At 42.5% G+C, this 21763-nt stretch overlaps 3 protein-coding genes across 5 annotated transcripts; 1 reads left to right on the plus strand and 2 right to left on the minus strand.

Moving 5' to 3' along the window:
* Nucleotides 1-1041: 1041 nt before the first annotated feature.
* On the minus strand, nucleotides 1042-7192 carry LOC4349598 (probable serine/threonine-protein kinase WNK7). 2 transcript variants are annotated; one of them, XM_026021257.2, is made up of 4 exons: nucleotides 6034-6452; nucleotides 2832-4140; nucleotides 2584-2663; nucleotides 1042-1866 (listed from the first exon to the last, which is right to left on the minus strand). In XM_026021257.2, the coding sequence occupies exons 1-3, from the start codon at nucleotides 6139-6141 to the stop codon at nucleotides 2623-2625; spliced, it is 1458 nt and encodes a 485-aa protein (XP_025877042.1). In that variant the 5' UTR covers nucleotides 6142-6452; the 3' UTR covers nucleotides 1042-1866; nucleotides 2584-2622. The 2 variants fall into 2 exon arrangements, with proteins under 2 accessions (XP_025877042.1, NP_001410064.1); NM_001423135.1 differs by lacking the exon at nucleotides 2584-2663 and having other exon boundaries at nucleotides 1054-1866; nucleotides 6034-7192.
* A 2740-nt stretch (nucleotides 7193-9932) lies between these two features.
* On the minus strand, nucleotides 9933-17657 carry LOC4349599 (uncharacterized). Its single transcript, XM_015761705.3, has 9 exons — nucleotides 17030-17657; nucleotides 15046-15228; nucleotides 14468-14560; nucleotides 14095-14277; nucleotides 13896-13998; nucleotides 13615-13800; nucleotides 12002-12960; nucleotides 11033-11457; nucleotides 9933-10728 (listed from the first exon to the last, which is right to left on the minus strand). Exons 1-9 carry the CDS (start codon nucleotides 17243-17245, stop codon nucleotides 10671-10673), a joined length of 2406 nt encoding a protein of 801 aa, XP_015617191.1. The 5' UTR covers nucleotides 17246-17657; the 3' UTR covers nucleotides 9933-10670.
* Nucleotides 17551-21600, plus strand: LOC9268373 (pentatricopeptide repeat-containing protein At4g18840). 2 transcript variants are annotated; one of them, XM_015761706.3, is made up of 4 exons: nucleotides 17551-19319; nucleotides 19533-19932; nucleotides 20026-20745; nucleotides 20862-21600. In XM_015761706.3, the coding sequence occupies exon 1, from the start codon at nucleotides 17551-17553 to the stop codon at nucleotides 19162-19164; it is 1614 nt and encodes a 537-aa protein (XP_015617192.1). In that variant the 3' UTR covers nucleotides 19165-19319; nucleotides 19533-19932; nucleotides 20026-20745; nucleotides 20862-21600. The 2 variants fall into 2 exon arrangements, with proteins under 2 accessions (XP_015617192.1, XP_015617193.1); XM_015761707.3 differs by having other exon boundaries at nucleotides 17551-19266.
* Nucleotides 21601-21763: the final 163 nt, after the last annotated feature.

The following is a 21763-nucleotide window of genomic DNA, read 5'->3' on the forward strand; positions in this document are numbered from 1 at the left end:
GGCCGCGTCGAGCTCCCGTCCGCATACGGCTGCGACTCGGCGGGCGGCGGAGCCAAGCAGAGGGCGCCAGCCTCGTCGTCGTCGTCTTCCGGCACGCAGCGGCGCGAAGCCGTCGGGGCGGGGCGAAGCGGGGGGCGGGCGAGCGGACGGCGGCGTGAAGCCCGACGGGACGGACTGGGGCAGCGACGTGGGCGGACGCCCGGGCGAAGTCTTCTTGAGGTCGTCGTCCCAGGCGGCGGCGTGACCGTGGCCGGAGAGGGGAGATGGGGGAGAGGGGAAGAAGAAGAGGTAGGGGTGGGAGTGATATGTGGGGCCCCACCATTTTTATTACTTTATGCGTGAAACTGACATGTGGGTCCTATGGGGTTTAATTTACATGTGGGTCCTATGGGGTTTAATTTTTTTTCAGATCGAGTTGCCACGTCAATGCCACGTGGAATGAAGACCTAGTTAGAGGAGCCACGTAGGCGCCACGTTGGCTAAAACCACACTCCATACTGCCGAGGGATCTTGTTTGTTAGGTTTTGATAAGTTGAGAAATGGGTCGTATCCGGTTTTGTGGTCAAGGGACGAAAATCGGACTGACCGACAAATAGAGGGACCTAAAGTGAACTTATTCCTTGCAGTAATTGCACACGCGCGGTGATGGGCGAAGGCCCATTACTGCAGCCCAGAGATCGATGGACGTGGCCCAGGAAGGTAGGGTCATCACATCAGTGTGTCCAGAGCCCAAGATGATCTCGGGGTAGAAAATTTTGGTTGATTTCCACAATCAATTTCGGGGAAAAAAATTTGGATTGGAAAAGATGTCGGAGAACGACCAGCAAACTCACCAAAGCTGAAAACACTTTCAACAAAAAGAGAGAGCCATTTTTATTAGCAAAATTGAAACTTGAAAAAAAAACAGCGCGTTGATTAGGAGAGCTGTTCATCAGTAAAAACTCTGGTCAGCAGCGCATGCATGCTGGAGTAGTATTTTGTACTCCACTGGTAACAACAACTATATGTACATATCACTCCCATATTCACTTACATGTCTCATGGCGAAACTCTCATTGATAACACGCATATATATATATGCACTCGTTCCAAATATACACAATTTTGTGGCCGCGCACGCAATGCATACTCTGCACTGCGCACATTAAGGGCATGTTCACTTTGATGTCAAAAAAAAAACCTTATCAAATTTTGGCAACTTGTTAAAATTTTAGCAGGATTTCTTATATATAGTTACTAAAATTTGACAACAAACTAAATGTAGCCACTTTTTTTTGGTAGTTTTACCAAAATTTAGTAAGGTTCAAAGTGGCATCAAAGTGAACGGCCCTAATCCATTATCAGAGGCTAATACTCTGCATCTGATTCTCTGTACATAATGGAGTAGCAAATTAAGTTGCTCTGAAAAGTTTATTCAGAACATGTAGTGGTGCTTGTGGTCGATCTTGTTGCTGCTTCTCCGGCGGTGGTGGGAAGAGCTAGAGGAAGAAGAAGCAGCAGCAGTAGGGTCGCGGAAGCCGATGTCGTGGACGGCGCCGACGGTGTTGAAGAAGAGGCGCTTGTTGAGCTCCTCCACCAACGTCCGGTGCAGCAGCTGGCTCCGCATGTCCACCATGGACCTGTTCCGACTCATCCTCCGCCGCCGCCGCTCCTCCTCCCCCTCTCGCTGCCGTGGCCGTCCGGCGTGTCCTCCTCCTCCGTCTTCAGATGCAGATGCAGATGCTGGCCCCAATCTGCTGGAAGAGGCCGAGCAATGCTGCTGCTGCTGATGCAGGCTGCTTGCACTGACTGCAGCAGAGAGTGAGCTCGTGCTGCTGTCATCGTCGTCGCTCACGCTGACGCTGCTTGGAGGGTAGTAACAGTAATCTACACCATGCATCAAATCAAACGGATTAGTCAATTCAAAACATCATCTACTACAAGTACTACCACCAGCTGATTAGTGCAGTTAATAATGTGCGCATGAAATAAATGGATATGAATAAAGATGCGGTCGATGACAATGAAATGGGGAGCTATATATGTACCATGTGTATATATAGTGCCTAATCTTTATTCATTATTCATGTCCATTATTTCATGCGCACATTATTAACTGCACTAACCAGCTGGTGGTAGTACTTGTAGTAGATATAATGATTGATGTGTATGTTACATGACAACTATTCCATTTGACATTTATGCTGCTGGCCGGCCAGGATGATGATTGTAACACGACTAACTGAGCACAATTTTTATCCGTCTAAGATGTCTCTGCAGAGATCAATTGTGACAGTGAAAGCCACAATTATGCATCACGAACCTAATGCATGGCTGTCTGTAAGCTGCTAGCTACTAGTACTATATAGGAACAGAAACGATATAACGCTGACGCATGTATTCGTGTCACAGGATTGGCACGAATAGCAACGACAAATGGACAAGCATATATCAACCACCTTGCTAGCTAGCTACCTCTAGTAGTTTGCACGTCTGACTTCCAATTTCTCTGTTCATATATATGGTGACTAGGAAATTTAATTTCTTGCATAGGAACAAAAGCAGTTGAGCAAATGAACAAAAGCTAACTTCAGGTATACATACATGCATTTGGAAGTTGGTGCCGCACTATTATCATCTGCATCACTGCATGCATGCTACTACGTCATGTGCCCATTTCAAAACTGTATGTAAAAATGTTTAATTATGCAAGTTTCTTCTACCTACTCAAGAGATTTGTATAGAAAACCCAACCTTTTATCTTCTATATAGCTAGAACCATATTCAGATTAGAATAGCACGTTGTTGATATATAGGAAAGTAATCAAGATGAAAACACTTTGTTATAGTACCTCTTGACCAGTCAACTTTTCCATGTGGGCCAGGAAACCCCTCTGACGATGTGGACCCCACTCCGCAGAGAGATCCCTGAGAGGAGGTCGGCGAAGAGGAGAGGTAGTAGAAGGGATTAGGGTGTCCGCTGACGTCATCATCGTCGTTGTCATCCGCGTACGAGTACTCGTGCTGCTTGTACCCTGGCACCAACCTCACGATCTCCTGCTCGATCATGGCGGCGATCTCCGTGGGCTCCCGGTCGGCGATGTCCAGCTCCTTCACCATCTCCGTCGCCACCTCCATCGCCGTGTCGTTCGCCACGTCGAACGGGAAGTAGATGTTCCGCACGTTGCGGCCGCCGCCGATCTGCACCTTGAGGAAGATGGTGTCGTGCTCCTTGTTCAGCTTCCCGGTGATCGCCATGTCCGTCGTCTTTGCTGCCGGCGCCGGCGCCGCCTCCTCTTGCTCCTCACTGGAATTACTGCACGCCAATGGCAATGGCGGTGGCGGCGCAGTGGCATGAGCAATGATATTGTGATCGTCGTGGTTCTGAGACGGGGAGAGGAAGGGGTCGAGCAGGAGCTCCTCGGCGGAGGGGCGGTGGGCGGCGTCGACGAGGCACCGGCCGATGAAGCGGCGCGCGTCGGCGTCGGTGAGGCGGTAGAAGGCGTCGGGGAGCTTGCCGGCGGTGACCTTCTTGTAGATCTGCGCCGGGTTGTCGCACTCGCTGTAGGGATACTCGTTGGTGAGCATCTCGAGCATGCACATGCCGAAGGAGTAGACGTCGACGCCGACGCCGTAGCACTCGTCGTACATCTCGGGGGCCATGAACTCCGGCGTGCCGATGACGCTGCGGGCGGAGGCGCAGCCGCGGAGGACGGCGGCGAGGCCGAGGTCGCCGATCTTGACCTGGCCGAGGTGGCCGTTGACGAAGATGTTGTCGCACTTGAGGTCGCGGTGGATGACGCCGCGGGCGTGGAGGTAGGCGAGGCCGCGGAGGATGGCGCGCGCCCAGGCGGCGACGGCGCGTCGGCTGACGCGCGGGTAGCGGAGGCGGTAGGAGCGGAGGGTGCCGGAGGAGAAGAGCTCGGTGATGAAGTTGAAGGTGCGGCGGGAGGGGTGGACCCAGGAGGCGTGGAAGGCGATGATGGCGTCGTGGCGGAGGTCGGCGAGGAGGCTCACCTCCGCGTACATGCGGTGGAGGGCGTCCGGGGTGCGGAGGACGTCGGAGATGGTGGCCTGGTTCCACGCCACCTCCACCCCCCGCAGCTCGTCGAACCCTCGGTACACCGTCTTCATCGCACCCTTCCCCAGCACCTCCGACAACTGCACACATATTGTATACAGTACAAAATTTGAACAAATTTCGATAGAACCGAAATTTCGGAAATCTCAGGCCGAAAAGGTTGAAATTTCAACAAATTTTGGTTAAAGTTTAGTTAAAATTTGCTTACTTAAAAACAAGAATTTTTTTTCAGCCAAATTAATTTCATATTGGGGGGGGGGAAATTCTTCAAGTTTCTGAAATAGCAGAAAGTACAAAACGAAATTTCTGATATATCTGAAATACCAGAAATATGCATGCCAGCACAAAGCGAATTAATTAATTTATCTATATATTGTCAAGCTAGCCAGACTACTTTATTCTGAATTGACAAGTTTAATTTTGATTCGAAATGCTTGCTTTCACTAAATTCTAAATATTTTATACTTCGTGCAGTTTAAAAAGTTTTTGAAACAAACATGCTTGCATATGTAGAGAAAATATATACTTACAGATCATGAGCACATGGTCAGAAAACAATATTATTGTGTATTGTACTACACTAGAAAGTGCAATTAATGAATTGCTTTTCTTCAAGAGAATGAGATAAATTTTATTTATTTATTTATTTATTGTAGTGCACTTTTATAGTCATCTTTTAAAATTTAATTTTACATGGGATTTAAAAATCTTATATAAGTTTTATTTTCATAATGTTCTGAAGTGAAAAATGCAGATTCCAAACGGGTTTTTGCTACAGTAATGTCTAGAAAATCTCTAGTCAAATAAAATCAACACTTTTGAGTTACGAGAACCAATTTGGCACCTCAATTAACTACTCTCCCTAATTTAGCACTAAACAACCAGTACTTCTGATCAAAAGTTAAAATTACTATACATATAAAAAGTTAACTCAAAGTAGTGGGTAGTTGTCAAATTTATAAAAGTAAGACACTTTTGCAAAAAGCTCACATAACTACAAATAAGTTGCCGGTAAGTACACCTCTAACCCTAGAGAAACTACTGAAAAAGATGAACTAATAAAGTTGCCAATACGTCTTCATCCCACTAAGAAAAAGGTGAGCGGATCGTATCAAATCGTTGGGCATGAGCATGACCAGACAGGGCATATACTCCACTCTTGAAACTTTTTCAACATCTGATTATTGGCAGATTGACACATGGAACATGCTTATCTATTCAGATCAAATCCAACATATTAGGAAACTGAATGCCAACCAAACAACAACTCTAGCTTGTTTGATAAGGAACACCTTACCTTCCCTGATTGGATTGGAAGAGATCATAATCGAATTCTCACTCATCATCTCAAATTTATGATGCACTTCCGTTATTTGACCAAATATAGAAAAAAATGATGTTATCTTTCAGTACAGCAATGGCTTAGGATTAACAACGAAACCTCAAACCTGATATGTTTCAATGCGCAATATTCAATTGTCCTATGCAGCCCATAGATAGCAGCAAAAGCCAAATGGATACGATGAAAGTACTAAAGACACAATAATTGTGTCTTGCATAGTTTAGAGGTGTTAGCTCCGATGTGTACATCAACATGGAATCTACTCTAGAAAATTATGCTAAAGAACATAAAGCCTACATGCTTTTCTGAAAGAGAATGAAGCCAACATGTTTTAACTGATGCTTACAACGTGTATTGAAATGTAATTACCAAGTACCAGCCCACATCTAAAGAACATGATAGAGCTGAACAACTAAACTCATGCATGATAGGCACAATCCATGTCCAAGTAGAATCAAAAGCAACTAACTGATTTTTTTTTCTTTTGAACGAAAAAGCAATGAACTGAATTGACCCTGAATAGCTCGGAATTGCTTGCTGATCATTTGGCAATCATGATAAGATTGAACTTTGAAAGGAAACAAGTCAAATTTCTCTTTGGAAGAAGAAGAAGAAGAAGTGAATAAATTACCCGGCCATAGCGCCCAGTTGGGTCGGTCTCGACGTATCCATTCCTGTTGTCGCCCACCACCGAGCTTCTCTCCGACGTCCGGCCACCGCACCGCCGTGCACCGGACATGCTCGGCCACCGTCGTCGGCGAGCAACAGCTTACTTAATCAGTTGCTGTATATATATGCTGGAGTATATGTGGATTCAGCCTAGCTGATCGAGTGCTAGAAGATGCTGAACTGCTTGGCGTGGCAGGAGAAGAAGACGACGCGGAAGAGGAGCCAGGCGAGGAGGGAGCAGTCGATCCACGCCATGGACGCCTCCGAGCAGCACGTCCCTGCACTCATCTGACGCCGACAAGCCACTACTTAGGCACCTCCTAACGCAAGCGACGCGACGCGACGCGAGGTGAGGCCGGAGAATTTTGGAAGAAATTAAACTGGCACGCCACGAGCTAGCAGAAATAGGGCGATAGCTACAGACAGACAGCTCCGGTTGAGTGATGGAATTGGATGCCTCCAATATAAATCCTGATCAAATCAAGCACGCAGGGGATTCTCTTCCACCGTGCAATTTTGAGTGGAATTCGATTCTATCAATCGGCCTCAATTGTGGCGTGCTTTCAGTATGTCACTTTTTGATGCTGATGAGACACGTACTACGCTCACTCTGTTGTGTAGTAGTACAGAGGAATATAAACCTTGGATTTCTACTGACGAAGTGACGAGAGGGAAAAAAAGTTCAGAAATTCAGGTCTCGATTGTCACCTGGAAGCTGGAAAGATAGATTGATTGATGAGAGCAGCTGTGACTATATGTGGAAGGAGTGAGCCTAGCTAGTCTAGTGATTGCTGAACTTGCTGATCTTGAGAGCTTGAAATTAGTTACATGGAGAGGAAGGAGACAGCTGCTGATCTGAATTTGAAGAATCTATGCCTTGAAAAATCCATTTGAGCAAGAAATGCAGGATTTTGAGAGGCTTTGAGCTATCTATGTAGAAATGATACAAGTCAGAAACAAGTAGCTAGCTTTTTGAGCTGCCTGTGGGCATGCAAGTATCAGACAAATTGTTGAATAAGGAAGGATTGTGAATGGGAATGTGAAGGAAGAATTCTTTGTGTTATCCTGCTTAAGATTGGAGAGGATGGACAAGAGTTGTGGTTGCTTGACAATTCAGATGTGCAGAGGGAAGAGGAGGAAAGGTTGGTTACGTTGGAACAGCACAAGACCAACCACAACTGAATTTTCAGAATATGTTCACATGATCCGTATTTGACTTTGCTTATTTTTTCGTAAAAAATCTGACATATTCTTTTCACGTTTTATCTTAGCTTAAGTAATGTCAGGGGTATCTTATATACTCTTATTTTGAAAAAAAAAACACCTTTGAGTATTCACAAATTTTAGACCATGCCTAATAAATTGTTATAAATGGTAGTATTCCTTTCCTTGACTAGACTGAATATTGTATCTTGAATTCAGACAAACGATCATTTCTCTTTTCCTTTTTCTATCTTCATTTTGGGTTTCAGGTTCTCCTTCCTGGAGTCCTTGTCATGTCCAACCTCCCTTGTAGGCCAGGGTGCTAGTAACACCACCACCGGCTTCAACCTGAACACACACTTCTCCTAAGATTGACACCTAATTAACTAATTAAATAGTACTTTCCCCGTTTCACAATGTAAGTCATTCTAGCATTTACCACATTCATATTAATGTTAATGAATCTAAATCATTAACATCAATATGAATATGAGAAATGTTAGAATGACTTACATTGTGAAACTAAATGAGTAGTATTAAAAAGTAAGCATCTTCAGACTACTTGAGGAGTACTTGATAGGTTTTTTTCTTTTTAGATAATGGATTACAGGAATACATAGACTCAAGTAGTCCACAACTAAAGGAACAACAAAATAAAAAGAAAGAAAAGAAAAGAGACTAAGCTTATATATACTCATATTTGTTTTTCTCTTAAAAAGAAACAACACGAACCTTCAAACTATGTTAACCTTTATACACATAGGAAAGCGCATGATTTGGGAGAAAGGAGTCTATTATGCATGTCAAAACACTCATGCTAACAAAAACTGACAAGTTATCTTGCTGCAACCATTTGGAACTATAGAAAAATTCTCTTTTTTTATTAGGAAGCGGACAGGAGCTATGCCATTTCAACTTTAGAAAAATTCTATCCCAGCTCTCATGACACTTGGACAAAAACTCAGCATACGAGTGGTTTAGAATGAGAACAGGCAAAATGGATCTGGGTCCCAATGATGGCCGATGACAATCAGCTTGTCTCTCAATAATTCAGAAAGATCCGATCTAAAGATCAAAAGGTATTATCCACTAGCAGGATGCTGCGACAGATTTAGCACAAAGTCAACGATTCAATTATACATTTTTTAAATGCAATTTTGGTGCGTTTTTCAGAGAAAAGGAAAAGGACTCCTAGAGTGATACATCATCAGTCGCCAGGATAAGGATTGACTGGTTCATTCTTCTATGGATTTTGTGAATGGTTCATTCTTGTATGGATTTTGTGAACTTAAATTCAATTGTTCATGAGACAATAACTTTTTTTAAACAAAAGGGCAGTACATAAATTTCATAATATCACAAGTATTTCTCGTGGAAATGAACCTGATTTTTTTTTACTTTGTCTCGTACTTATAAAAAGCTAATGTAAGAGCTGGAAAACAAACACGTGTGCCACAATTTGTTGATTTTACCGAGAATTGTCCTCCGAAACGAGAATTATTTATACCGTCAATTAGTTCAGAAACAAAATATACTTCCTCTGTTTCACAATGCAAGTTATTCTATCATTTTCTACATCCATATTGATATTAATGAATCTAGACATATTTATCTATCTAGATTCATTAACATCAATATAAATGTGAAAAATACTAGAATGACTTACATTGTGAAACGGAGGGAGTACATCTTAGGCTCATTTTTCTTCAGCCCCTCAGAGTTAGGCCGAGTTTAGTTCCAAACGTTTTATTCAAACTTCCAACTTTTCCATCACATCAAAATTTTCCTACACACACAAACTTCCAACTTTTCCGTCACATCGTTCCAATTTCAACCAAACTTCTAATTTTAACGTGAACTAAACACACCCTTAGACAAAGGGTAAGTAACCTGCCCTTAAACTCTAGTAGGAGTATTTGTCAACCCAAATTAATACCCTAAAGTAAGAACGAAGGACCACACATTAGCGAGCTGAGCTTTGACTTCTTCAGCTTTCTGAAGTTGACTACAATAATTGATCTGCCAAATCTATTTATTTCCCAGCCACCAAAGCAAAATATAAGAAGTGATATAATTGGGTATCAATACAATAATTCATGTAGTTTAATGCTACCATCAGAAATATTTTATAGAAATAATTGTAAGATTGTTACGACGTAGAGTGGCATCTAGTGTGAAATCATATAACAGAAATAGCGTCTGTGACTAGCGGTAATTAATTTTTTCGGCTAATCATCCAATCAAAAACTCCAAACATGTCCTTGAGTACTGCCCTGCTTTGACAGTCTTATCTTTTATCAAGATGGGGTTCAGGATTCGTCTAATTGTATTTCCATCGAGAGTTTGAAGTTTCCCATCTTGAAAGCGACATGACTTCAACTTTAGTCTGCTTTACTACCTAAGCTCTTGAAAAATATTAGAAATCGGCCTTAAACTACAAAAGCGTACATTTCACGACCTCAAACTTCTCAAGATACCCCATTCAAACCAAAACCACCTTGGTTTGCTTACGTGGCGACTGAACATCTCAAGACTTTGCCATCTCATCACTACATTGGGATCTTACTGACATGGAGCTATGAAAAACTTGCTAAATGGCTACTCCGATTTAACAGAAGAGCAAAACCATGCTAATCAAAACGTAAATAGCAATCATGGTTGTGTTACTCAAAATCATACCCCTTTCTCTTAACCTGGAGCCGAGCTAACAACAGCAGAGCAAAACTATGTTACAAGTCAAATTAGTTACAAAAAAAAAAAGACATGTGAAGCACAACAGGCAAAGTAAAAGGATCATTTTTACTCTGAGCTAGTATAGACTAACTAAACTGCTTCTATGAAGACAGTAAATCTAGTGAAAGTTTCGTACATATCTATCCCCTATAACTACCCATTGCTTGAGGCAGCAAATGTTACTTCAAACAGTGGGGCCTTTCAACAGAAGGCCTCTCCAAACCAAAACAGAGCACACTCAATGAGCCCTCCAGTAACTGGAATGCTCATGAGGTCAAAACAACAGAGCAAGACACAGCTCACCTCTTTCTAGCATTTCTTGACTTCACCACACTTGTTCCCTCTTCAAGGGGGCAAAGGTGAAGATAACATAAGTAGCTACATTGTGCTTCTATCTTTCCTCCATATTTCCTTTGCAGGGAATGTTATGGCAGAGCAAGCTGCGATGCATCAGCCTTCTGGGCTTTTTTTTTTTCTTTTTTGGAAAGCAACAGCAAGGGTGAATTGAAGATAGGAGAATGTGAAGTTAATGATAGGATGTACATGATGGATGATGTTTGTCTTGCGGAACAACCCCTGCTATTGTTGCACCAAGCGCTCGCACCATTTATCAGTATCTTTCTTGGACCAAGTTGTCTCTGATATGCAATGAACTATATGGCATCAACTAGATAGCGGTGGGAAATCACCGTTGTCCTTGAGATGATATGGCTGAGCATTCCTGTAAATTGTTTAATGAGGAATTATGCAACATAATTTCTTAAAAATTCATTAGAACTGAATAGGTTAAGTTACAAGGTGAATGAGGTAATAAGGAAAAGAGGGGAAAAGAGCATTTTCATTTTCAATAATGCTTTTCATGTTTAGATTGAAAATACTGATGATTGCCATACCATATTTTTTTGGAGAATGCATGTGGACCGCAATTTCTCTTTAGGAAATTATTAGTTATGGCATGACTCTGATAAACACTTGACGTTGACACGTTGTTGACTTTGACAGCTAAAAAAAGGAAGCATACTTACCTCATTTGATTAGAACTAATTCCAGGATTATTTGCCAGAGACATAGGGCTTGCAGACGCTGAAGGTTGGCTGTCGGAAGCAGTATTCAATCTGTTAATACCAAGCTCTTGGGATGTAACTTCCAAAGGCAATGCTCCCAAGGTCCCAAACTCAAGTTTCTTAGCTGGAGGCTGAATAAAACCATTGCCATGCACAATTTCCCTTGGAGCTTCCGAAGATGGAGAAGGTATTGATATGCGCAGTGAAGAGGGGATTCCCAAGTCATTTGCATCAGGATCATAAATATGTCTCAATTCCTCCGAAGGAGTCAAATCTGCTGACATATCAGCTCTACCGTAGTGGTGTGGTCTTTGATGGTTATGTGGCAGGAAATGAGTTTTTCCCCTTCCGCCTCGTCCAGAAGGTGATCTGTCTTTGGACAAGTTCTACAAATCGAACAAGGTGAACAAAGTCAGCAAAACACAAGGCAGCACCTCAAAATGACACAAATATAATGGCTAACCCTGCAAAATGAAAAAAGCTCTGCAGCAGAAACATAAAACTAATGGGGGTATGCTCTATACTATATTCTATAGTATGGCCAAATCCAACAATGAAAAATTCTCACAAAATATAGCAACTTTTGAACGGATGGGACACATCCTAGTACTACGAATCTGGACAAAAGTTGTTATATTTTGGGTCAGAGGGAATAGTAAATTATTGAATCATGCATTGATATGCATAGTATGTGAAAAAAAGTGCCAAAAGTTCACACAAAATGAGGTTTAAAGTTGTACTTGTTAGAAAGAATAAGGATATACTATTCACAAATGTGCATCTTCCTTAGCAATTTGAGTTATATAGAAGGTGTATTATCTACCACTTGTGCCAAACCTAGACTCTTAGATGGTTCACAAAGCTCAAGGAATTCTATGTGCATAACACGCTTAATAATATGAACATAAGATCATGAAAGGAGGAACATACTGGGTTAGGGAAGTATGTGCCAGTTCCACGAGCTCGATTTGAATCATCAATTTGACTATATGGCCTCATAATTAAATAACCTGGTGGACAAGGAGCAGGGCCTATTCCATTTGTACCAGCATATCCATACACATTATTTCTGCTATGACCATTTGATGATCGCCTATTCTGATATCGTGCAGGTGGAGGGGAGGGTATTGGATAGTACACTGGACCAAATGGATAATATTGGTTCATTGGATAATCTTGGTGGAACCCTTGAGCATAGAGAAGATTATTAAAATTTGTTGTGTAGTCTCCAGTGAGATCTGACCAATTGCTATCGATGGTACCTCTATCATCATTATCCACCTCTTCAAAGGACTGGTGGGATCTGCCTGCATAACTCACTGTTGACATTCCATGGTGTGATGGGTTTGTGCCATACTTTATGCCAGCTTTCGTACCACTTTCTGACTCATTAAAGAGATCCAGTGCGTCATGACCTTCCTCAGATGGCAAGCTATGTGCTCCGGTAATTGATGGTGATGCGGGCTCACAAGAGTCACTGCCATTCGTCATACCAGTTGAATTAGTAGCTGCAGGATTTGTTGCTTTGCTTGCCAGCAAGCCACCAGAAACAGACTTCCTTTCCTTGTTCTCAGCCACATAATTCCATCCATTTTGCCTTAGTGACCCATGGTTGCTGGAATCTGAAATGCTGATGTTATTGAACTCATCAGATAGATCACCAAAGGAATTATTACTGTATAAAGGCGAACTATCGTTGTCGGCTCTTTCACCATTGAAGTCCAGAGCTATTTCTTGCACATCTGGCCTTACCCTACTGCAGTGTCTCTTCAATGTGTTCCTGAAGAATTGATTCACTTCATCCATAGTAAAATTGTCAGGCACTTGAATAATCTTCCCAAGCTTCCGGGCACCAAAATCAAATGCACTGCGTATCCGGAGGAAGTTACCTGTGCTTTGCACAACGGGATCAGGCCAGGTAAACTAAATGACAAAATACTATGTCCATAGCGACTTGAATAATGTTGAGGACAAAACAAATAGCACTGCAACAGCTTAATGCACATAAGCAATTGTGCAGTATAGCAAAAGGAAGTTATGCATGTGAGCAAATACCCATGTAACAAACAACAATTGAATGACTAACTTACAGCATGTCAGTAAGCAGCATGTATGGTATTAAAGTAAGGTGGTCCAGGGGCACGTCGCATACACTGGCATGCAAATATCCAATGTACTAAGTGTTACTGCTTAGTTAAGTGGCATAGAGTTTCTTTTGTGCTTAATTGTTCTAAAATCTCTTGGCCCATGGATAAATAGCTTGTGAACTAGGGGGCGCAGCGACAATTTATCCCTTTTGCATGCACAGTAAATGCCCAAAAACTAAGCTATCTGGAGCATAAGTACTAAAATTTGACAAGTAAACAAGCATTCTTCCCTGAGAGACCAATCATGGGATGAAGATGAATTTGAAAACAACTGTGAAGTTACAACAAACAAGTTGACACATCAATTTTTCCAAAATTGACTAAAGTTGTGATATTTCGAAGACTAATCATCCAATCCTACCATCAAAACACATGATCTAGATGTAAGAAACAAACCTTTGCTGACACTGCGCCCTAGATTGTTACTCTGCTTCAATGGATCCACTATGTTGAAAAATTTTCGGGGAAAGACCTGAGTATTTTTCTCAGAGTTTCTAGGAAGTACAGTAAACCACTGCGCACATTCCTTGAGAAAGTCCTCTCGCATAGTAAAATCATCATTAACAGTGTCTGGAGAGTCAGCTGTGAAAAAAAAATAAAGTTTGCATGACCAATGAAAAAAAGAAAACTTCCAATCACAAAAAAAAGAGGTAACATATCAGACCACATCCACTTACTAACTAGCTCAGGCAGGGAAGACAAGGAAATAGGGCCATACAAGCTTATACCCTTATTGTCCCAGTCAAATTTGCTATAGTAGTCCAGAAACCTATAGAGAACCTGCAGAAAACATAGAGTAATTTATGGCAACGTATGTAGGGTGTCAGAAACAAGAACTTTACTAATGCTGCAGAATAGTTGGAAGTCAGAACTTACAGCTAGTGGACCATCCAATGTTCCATGGAAGAGATGGAAAATATATAACACCAATATCTCCAATGCATAGGTAGAAATTAATCCATGGTGAGCACCAAGAATGCGGCTTTCATAATAACACCAAGCTTTTATCAGCATTATACTTCTCTTGAAAAGGTGGTATTTTTCAAATTTTTGATCAACCTGCAAAACGTAATGGTTATAGATATATTTTCCCCTGAGCAGTCTGACCTTAAAGAAATCATCTTCCAACTGTTGAACCACACAAGGAAGTACAACGGACCTAGCTTGTGATAAATTAGACCGAGATAGATCTGCAGTTTAAGGAAGAGAACTGGCAACTGCATATTTGTTGCAACTTTTCAAACATTACCTTCTCGAGAAAACAAAGGGTACACAGTCCACCAAACTGATTGAATGAGATGTCTACAATGATGTTTTGAACAATGCATTTCACCAACTTGACCTGCCATCAGAAAGACTTATTTTAGACAAACATGATGCCATCAGAAACATTAACAATGTGCGAGAACACGTAAATCTATGTTGAAGCATGCATTAGTTGTTAAATGACAATAGAGCACAGTGGTGGAAAGTTTACTTGATCACTATTGACTATTTATTTTTATTGCTAGCAGTGAAATATTGAGATATGCACAGGCTTCATTGATGTCATGTGAATACGATGGATTTCTCTATTGTTGTTTCCCGTTTTATAGTAGGATAAGAATACTGCGAAATGTTTGATTGCAGCTATAAGAAGGGGAGTAAAAGAAAAAAGAAAAGAATTCATGTATTAATGAATCACATGGATGGTTTCATGTGATCTTATATAATAAACACAATAGATAAGCACACATAAGTAGACACCACTACCAGAAACATAAACGCATATGAATTAGACACTAACTAATATATAAACTAAAAAACAAAGAGCATCAAGAGAAAAACCTCTGCATGAATATATTGGACATCCTTGACTTCAAATTCAGCGTCTTTCCTTGCCTCTTCTGATTCTAAAACAGCCTGTACTTGTTTTGCTAAAATTTCATCACTTGAATGGCCAAAGGCAGTCAAATCAATATCTCCATCAGGAAGATAAGTTTTCAACGGAACAGATCCAAATGGAAAGACCTGTGCTTTACAGAAAGAAAAAGGTTAAAGTTGTAGTTTTTAATAGCACGATGTCGGATGATTCAACACACACACACAGAGAGAGAGACCAGTGCTCGCAGAGGACTAAAAGCGCAAGCAATAATTCTTTTTCAAGTATTGTACATAAGTCACAACAAAATCAGAGAATCCCATATTGCCTATCTAATGCCATGCCAATTCCTAGGGTTGAGCACTAAGGAGCACTCCTCATAGAACAACTAGCAGTGAGCATGTTATGCACCATTGGAACATGTGTTTGGCTCCTAAAGAACATGATGCCAAGGTAGTAAACATATCACATATTACATGAACGATATTAAATAAATAAACCTCAATTTTCTATGCAGTTTTCAGTATTGATTTGTCAGATGTACACCTCACAGTGGCTAAGGGTTCCAGTTAAGAATTGGATTGAAATAAAGCAATAAACTGCTTGTTTTCTGATTTTTTTTGTTTGACTTCTTTTCTATTTTTATTATTCACCTTTGTCTTGAAAATTCGTGATCTACCAAGTGCATCTGTGCACGACAGTAATTCTAGTAATTAGGTATAAACAAAGGTTGAAAAGGCATGGTTTGGCACATCAAAGAATAGACCATGTACGCGTTTGATGTCTATTATTGCCATAATTAACAGTTTGATATTAGCTCCATCCGCACATAGTGTAGCTTAAACAGGTCCGTGAACAACAAGTATGAGCAACGATGTGGATGACTTGCTTGCTGATACTAGACATGGTGGACACACACCAGACAGTAACATATACTTGGCAAAGTAGTATTGATATCGGAACATATGCTTAGGTGCTAATGCAAGATTGCATACAGGTACGTTTTCCTTTTTTTGGATGCCTCGTACATGCTCTATAGTTGTTCAGTGAATATTCTACAAATCCCCTAAAATACACTATGGTCACCAGATCTCTTGTGTTTGACATGAACAAAGATCCAAAATAACTAACCATATAACAGGAAGGAAGTACTCCTTACTAAACTAAAAAAAAAACTATGCCAGTTTCCCGCCACGGTCTGGAGGTGTTACAGTAGACTTTTCCCTATTCCATTTTCTTGTGAGCACAGATATAGTAGAGAAGAGGCACTTATCCAAAAGGAGCATACAAGATGAGCAAGCTATGGAGACCCAGGTCATAAAAAAGGACACTAAAGTGCATATACCATATACCCAACTCTCCAACCCAGTACCTGCAAGTTAACTGTCGTTAAATGCAGGACATTAACATGTGTCGATATATTATTGTTTTGCATAATTAGATTATCAGATTTATGCTGCTGAAAATCAAGCCCAGTTATGACAAGGGATATCAAAACATTCATAGGGAATAAACATTTAACACCTGCGACCCTGGCCGCGGGAAGTATTTGTATTTATATGAACTTGTACATCAGTTTGGCGCTATCGCTAGTGTTAGCAAAATCATACTTGGGCCATCATAGTGTAGGTATATGAAACTCCGAGTATGGTAATTAGCCAAATCAGAGGCAACAATGTATGTAGCATGTTGTCCTTACTACATTTCCATATCCAAACAGAGAATGGAAATAACTTGTGAAACAGTAATAAAAGAATCCTCCTAAACACTCCAGAGCAGCTGTGTACATAGAGATGATCGAAGGGGAATAATTACACGACTGAATAAGATTCACATGTAGTAAGCACATACTAGGTGTTGTGGACATGCCATTGACGCACAAAGGAAAGGTAGAGTAGTAGTTATTGCGGAATACTAGAAAGGCAGGCGTGAGGAAAGTGAGAGATGAACCTGGCAGCCAACGGTGCACCTGAGGAGGTGCTGGACGTAGGCTATGACGGCGGCGCGGCGGTCCTCGGAGGGCGGGTTGGGCTGGATCCGGGCGACGACGGCTCCGGCGGCGGCCTCGAGGGGATCCCAGGCCTCCGGCGAGATGGATGAGGGGTCGGGGTTGGGCGGCGTGGGCACGGGCTCGAGCGCCGGCGAGCAGCCCTGGTTGTCGACCATGGGCGTCGCCGTGGGAGCCCGGTCCAACGCCCCGAGTTGCCTCCTCCCTCCCTCCCTCCCTCCCTCCCTCCCTCCTCTTCCGGAATCCGGAGACGTGGAGCAACCGCCGCTGAGAGAGGGCGGAAGAGGCGCCGCGCCCCTGGTGGAGGCGATCGGTGGCGATCTGGGCGCCGCCGGCGATGGGGGGCGGGTGGGTACGGTCGGATTATGGGGTTGGGATTTCAATAATAAGAGAATACAAGGGGGGAAAAGAAAAGGATAGGTGGAATTCACGCCTCCTCCGATGAGTCACTCTACGATGATTGATGCGCGTGCTCCTGCTCGTCTCCGATGATGGATTATTGGATTTTGCTCGGCTCCTCGGCGGCGGCAGGAAGACGAAGAGGAAGAGGAGACGACGCTGTCTCTGCCTGCGGCTTCAAGCCACGGTTTCCTCCTTTCCCCCTGCGACCATTCGCTGGCCTCGTGGGCTTTTTCTTAGCCCACTAACCAAACCACGGCCCACTAGGCGAGCCCACCAATGCGTTCCACATCCACGACCACGACTGCCTCCTACCACCGCCTCCTGCGCCGCCGGCGGTCACCAGCTCCACGCGCTGCTCGCCAAGCTCGGCCTGCTCCACCACCCTGAATTCCTCTCCGCTCTCCTCTCTCGCATCCCGCCTTCGCCGTCGGCGCTCTCCCTTCTGCTCGAGGCCTCCCCGGCCGTCCTCTCGCCGTCGCTCGTCTGCCCGGTCATCGTCGCCTTCTCCTCCTCTCCGGCCCCGTCGTCCGCGCTCATCCTCTTCAACCATGCCTCCTCGTGCTCCCTCCCCACCCCGCTACCCACCTTCCCTGCGTTACTCAAATCCTGCGCTCGCGCATTCAACCGCAGCTCTCGCGCCGGTGTCGCGTCGGTCTTCGTCTCCAAGGGGATGGAGCTGCATTGCCGTGTCTTGAAGCTTGGCTGCGGGAAGGATCGATACGTGCGGAATGCGCTCGTCTCCATGTATGGCAAGTTCGGTCGCCTCGGGGATGCACGGAAGGCGTTCGATGAAATGCCTGACAAGAACGCCGTCTCGTGGAATGCGTTGGTCGGGGCTCATCGTGCCGCTGCAGACTGGATGGGTGCAGAGCGCGTCTCTCAAGCCATGCCAGAGAGGAACTTGTCATGGTGGAATGCTGAGATCGCACGAAATGTTAGTATCGGGTATATGGATGAGGCATCAAGGCTTTTCAGGGAAATGCCACAGAGGGATGTTGTTTCATTGAACTCTTTGATAAGTGGCTACACAAAGCTCGGCAAATATACCAAAGCATTGGAGATTTTTCAAGAAATGAAGGAGAATGCCATTGAACCTACGGAGCTTACACTTGTATTAATCCTTGGGGCTTGTGCAAAGGATGGCAAGCTGGAGCTGGGGACAGACATCCACATAAACCTTCAGAGCAAGGGCATTGTATCTGATGGCTTGGTTGGCAATGCACTCATTGATATGTATGCAAAATGTGGGAGGTTGGATCTCGCCAAGAAGGTCTTTGACAGAATGTCTATGAGGGATATTACATGCTGGAATGCGATGATCATTGGTTTCTCAGTACATGGCTGCTCATATGAGGCTCTAGAGCTCTTTGATTCGATGAAAATTGAGCCAAATCCTGTCACATTTTTGGGTGTCTTGACTGCCTGCAGCCATGGTGGCCTAGTGAATGAGGGGAGGAAATATTTTAATAGCATGATTGAGGACTACAGAATTGTTCCTGATGTTAAGCATTATGGCTGCATGATTGATATGCTTTGCCGCTATGGAAGAATTGAAGAAGCTTATCTGATGATTAAAGAAAACCCTTCAACAGCAAACTCTGTTCTGTGGAAGATGTTGTTGGCAGCTTGCCGAGTGCATGGGCACATCGATCTTGCTTACAAGTTTTTTCATTAACTACATGAGCTGATTCTAACTGATAATGGAGGACTTGTCACAATATCAAATGTTTATGCAGAAGCGAAGAGATGGGATGATGTTGAGCATCTGAGAATGAAGGTGAGACGCAACAGTGCTTTGAAGCATGCTGCACATAGTCAAATGGACGTAATGTAAGCAATACATCTGCCTGAAACTATAGGAAATAATGATCATTCTTAATTCTAGAAGCCCTAGCTCTTGAGTTTTGCTGGGCTGTAGCTCCAATAATTTTAATGTTGGTAGCTTCATTTTTATCTTGATGTTGGTGTCAAGTCATTTTAAGTACAGAAGGGTTAAGAAGGGCAAATTATAACTATTGTTATGGCATGCTTGTTTATCTTCAGATTTCCAGATGGACATATGTGTGATGGCACTGGAAAATTAACCGATACCGAATGGTTTTGTTGGTCAACAACAAATGTTTCTGAAACTGAATCATGAATCCGGGCTAATTGAATGTTTTAGACATGAATAACTGGCAGCAAAATAATTACTCACATCATTGCCCCTTCACTCATATCACTCAGTACCAAAGGTTCGGACAGAAGCAGAGATGGAGTGAAGTTGAGTATCTGAGAACAAAGATGATCAGATACAATGCCTCAAAGCATGCTGCAAACAGCCAAGTTAATTTTAGGTAGCCAATAAACCCGCCACAAGCTGTACAGTGTAATATTCAGCTTCATTTCCAGAAGTCCACTTTGCTACCACTTCGGTTTTACCGCTAGACTGTAGTTCCAACGGGTGAGTTCACGTTTCTCAAGTAACTTTTTTATCTATCTGAATATTGTTTATTCATAATTTCATATTTCTAAAATTACCTTCTGTGGTGTTTAGGCCAATACTGCTGCTAATTCTCAAAGTGAAGACTGCTGAACTGTGAATTTCGTAAGAACTTTGAGTCGTATTAAACTATTAATGTATTGATACGCAGCAGATGGGAGATAATCTTCTTCTTGTTCTGAAATGTGCCTGTTCCACTGAGAGTCCTCGTTTTTGAGTATGTCACAATCATTGTGGTTAGGACTTTGGAGAAGTGCATTGTTTCCCAACATGCATCAGACAAAATGAAAATATTGGGTTTCTATCCATTTCCATTGCAATATGTGAAATTTTGGATGTCTACTCCACTGAATGTCTGTTGTCAGTAAACTGCACTGGCTAAATTGGCTACTGAAATGCAGAAAAGGAGAATGAAGTTGAACTCTGTCCTCTGCCTAGAAGTGATGAACTAAATTTCAATGTGGACGCTTCGCTAGATCAGTAGCCCATGAAAGGTGGAATATTCAGCAAGTACCAAAGCAAGTACCATGGTGAGGAGCTCGAGAAGCTGATCCAGATGGGCAAACACAAATAGGATTGCAGAATGCATTCTTTCTTGGCTTCATATTGCCAGATGGTAACTGTAATATTTGCTATACAATGCTGGTGAACGACATTCCAGTAAAAGTTTTAAGTTTCGGTGTATATGGAGCAATGGAAATTTATATGGGCATAAATGAAAACAGTTCTGGAGACTCAGTTCTCACAGTAAGAGCTGAATTAATGGGCAAGAAGGTATATAAAATGACTGATCTTATAAATTATAATCTCCTTTGTCATTGGCATATCTAATCTTATCTCCTTAATTCCATATAAATTAATTAGTACCCCCTATCATTTTCTTATTTCAGGCATGCAGTTGGTTGGTGACATAGGAGCATGGAGTTGATGCCATTCATGTGCATGCAAGGTTTGATCTGAACGATCGAGATGGGGATCAAATGAACAGAGTAGTTTAGTTCACGCCAAAATTGAAAGTTTGGCTGAAATTGAAATGATGTGACGGAAAAATTGGAAGTTTGTGTGTAGAAAAGTTTTGATGTGATGGAAAAGTTGGAAGTTTGAAGAAAAATTTGGAACTAAACTCGGCCGTTGCTAGGCGACGTCTCTGGATGAATTAATGGATCGATCAGGTTGCTGCAGGCTGTTATAGCTCTGCACCAGGACCAAGCACTGCACATGACTGTATCTGTATGGACACACGGATGAAAGGAGAAATTTGCGAAGTAGCTGCTGATCCATCTGCCCAATCGATAGGCTACAAATAAATGAAGCTGGTAGCTTTCATTCAATAAACATGGATTCCTTCAACAGTGGAGTACCCATTGCTCTGTTTGCCCACAGATGGAATTGAAGCTGCGTGTCAAATGTCAATCTTTCTAAAGACCTGTCTTTTAATATGTATGCTTGTGAATTGTATTTTGTATATATGCCATACATAAAAATGATACTGCCATTAAGTCATTACTGTTGCAATATTCTATTCACAATGTAAATTATCTACTATTGTTATGGTGTAATATTGGAGACTCTACGAACTCTCACTGTTCTGCAGGGCAGAATATGTATACACGTTGGTTTCTGAATCCACGGCTGCTTGTGCATGTCGTTTTTATCTAGATTATGGGCATGTTCTACTATCCTTAAATAAATGCAAGACGTACGTACTCACCCACTCCGCCAAACAATATAATAGCAAAACAATTACACAAGTTCATAGACTTATTTACACTAGTAGCATACCCGTGCTAAC

This window comes from Oryza sativa, chromosome 11, assembly GCF_034140825.1.
Source record: "Oryza sativa Japonica Group chromosome 11, ASM3414082v1".
Classification (NCBI taxonomy): Eukaryota; Viridiplantae; Streptophyta; class Magnoliopsida; order Poales; family Poaceae; genus Oryza; species Oryza sativa.

What these genes read in the sequence shown, in the direction of transcription:
- LOC4349598 (NM_001423135.1), bottom strand. Translation starts at nt 6,141, where the DNA reads ATGTCCGGTGCACGGCGGTGCGGTGGCCGGACGTCGGAGAGAAGCTCG. An exon ending in CAACTGGGCGCTATGGCCGG is followed by an intron (nt 4,141 to 6,033) that starts GTAATTTATTCA and finishes ATATGTGTGCAG; the next exon opens with TTGTCGGAGGTGCTGGGGAA. An exon ending in AAAAGTTGACTGGTCAAGAG is followed by an intron (nt 1,867 to 2,831) that starts GTACTATAACAA and finishes TGCATGGTGTAG; the next exon opens with ATTACTGTTACTACCCTCCA.
- LOC4349599 (XM_015761705.3), bottom strand. Translation starts at nt 17,245, where the DNA reads ATGGTCGACAACCAGGGCTGCTCGCCGGCGCTCGAGCCCGTGCCCACG. An exon ending in TCCAATATATTCATGCAGAG is followed by an intron (nt 14,561 to 15,045) that starts GTTTTTCTCTTG and finishes TTCTGATGGCAG; the next exon opens with GTCAAGTTGGTGAAATGCAT. An exon ending in CATTGGATGGTCCACTAGCT is followed by an intron (nt 13,999 to 14,094) that starts GTAAGTTCTGAC and finishes TGTTTTCTGCAG; the next exon opens with GTTCTCTATAGGTTTCTGGA.
- LOC9268373 (XM_015761706.3), top strand. Translation starts at nt 17,551, where the DNA reads ATGCGCGTGCTCCTGCTCGTCTCCGATGATGGATTATTGGATTTTGCT.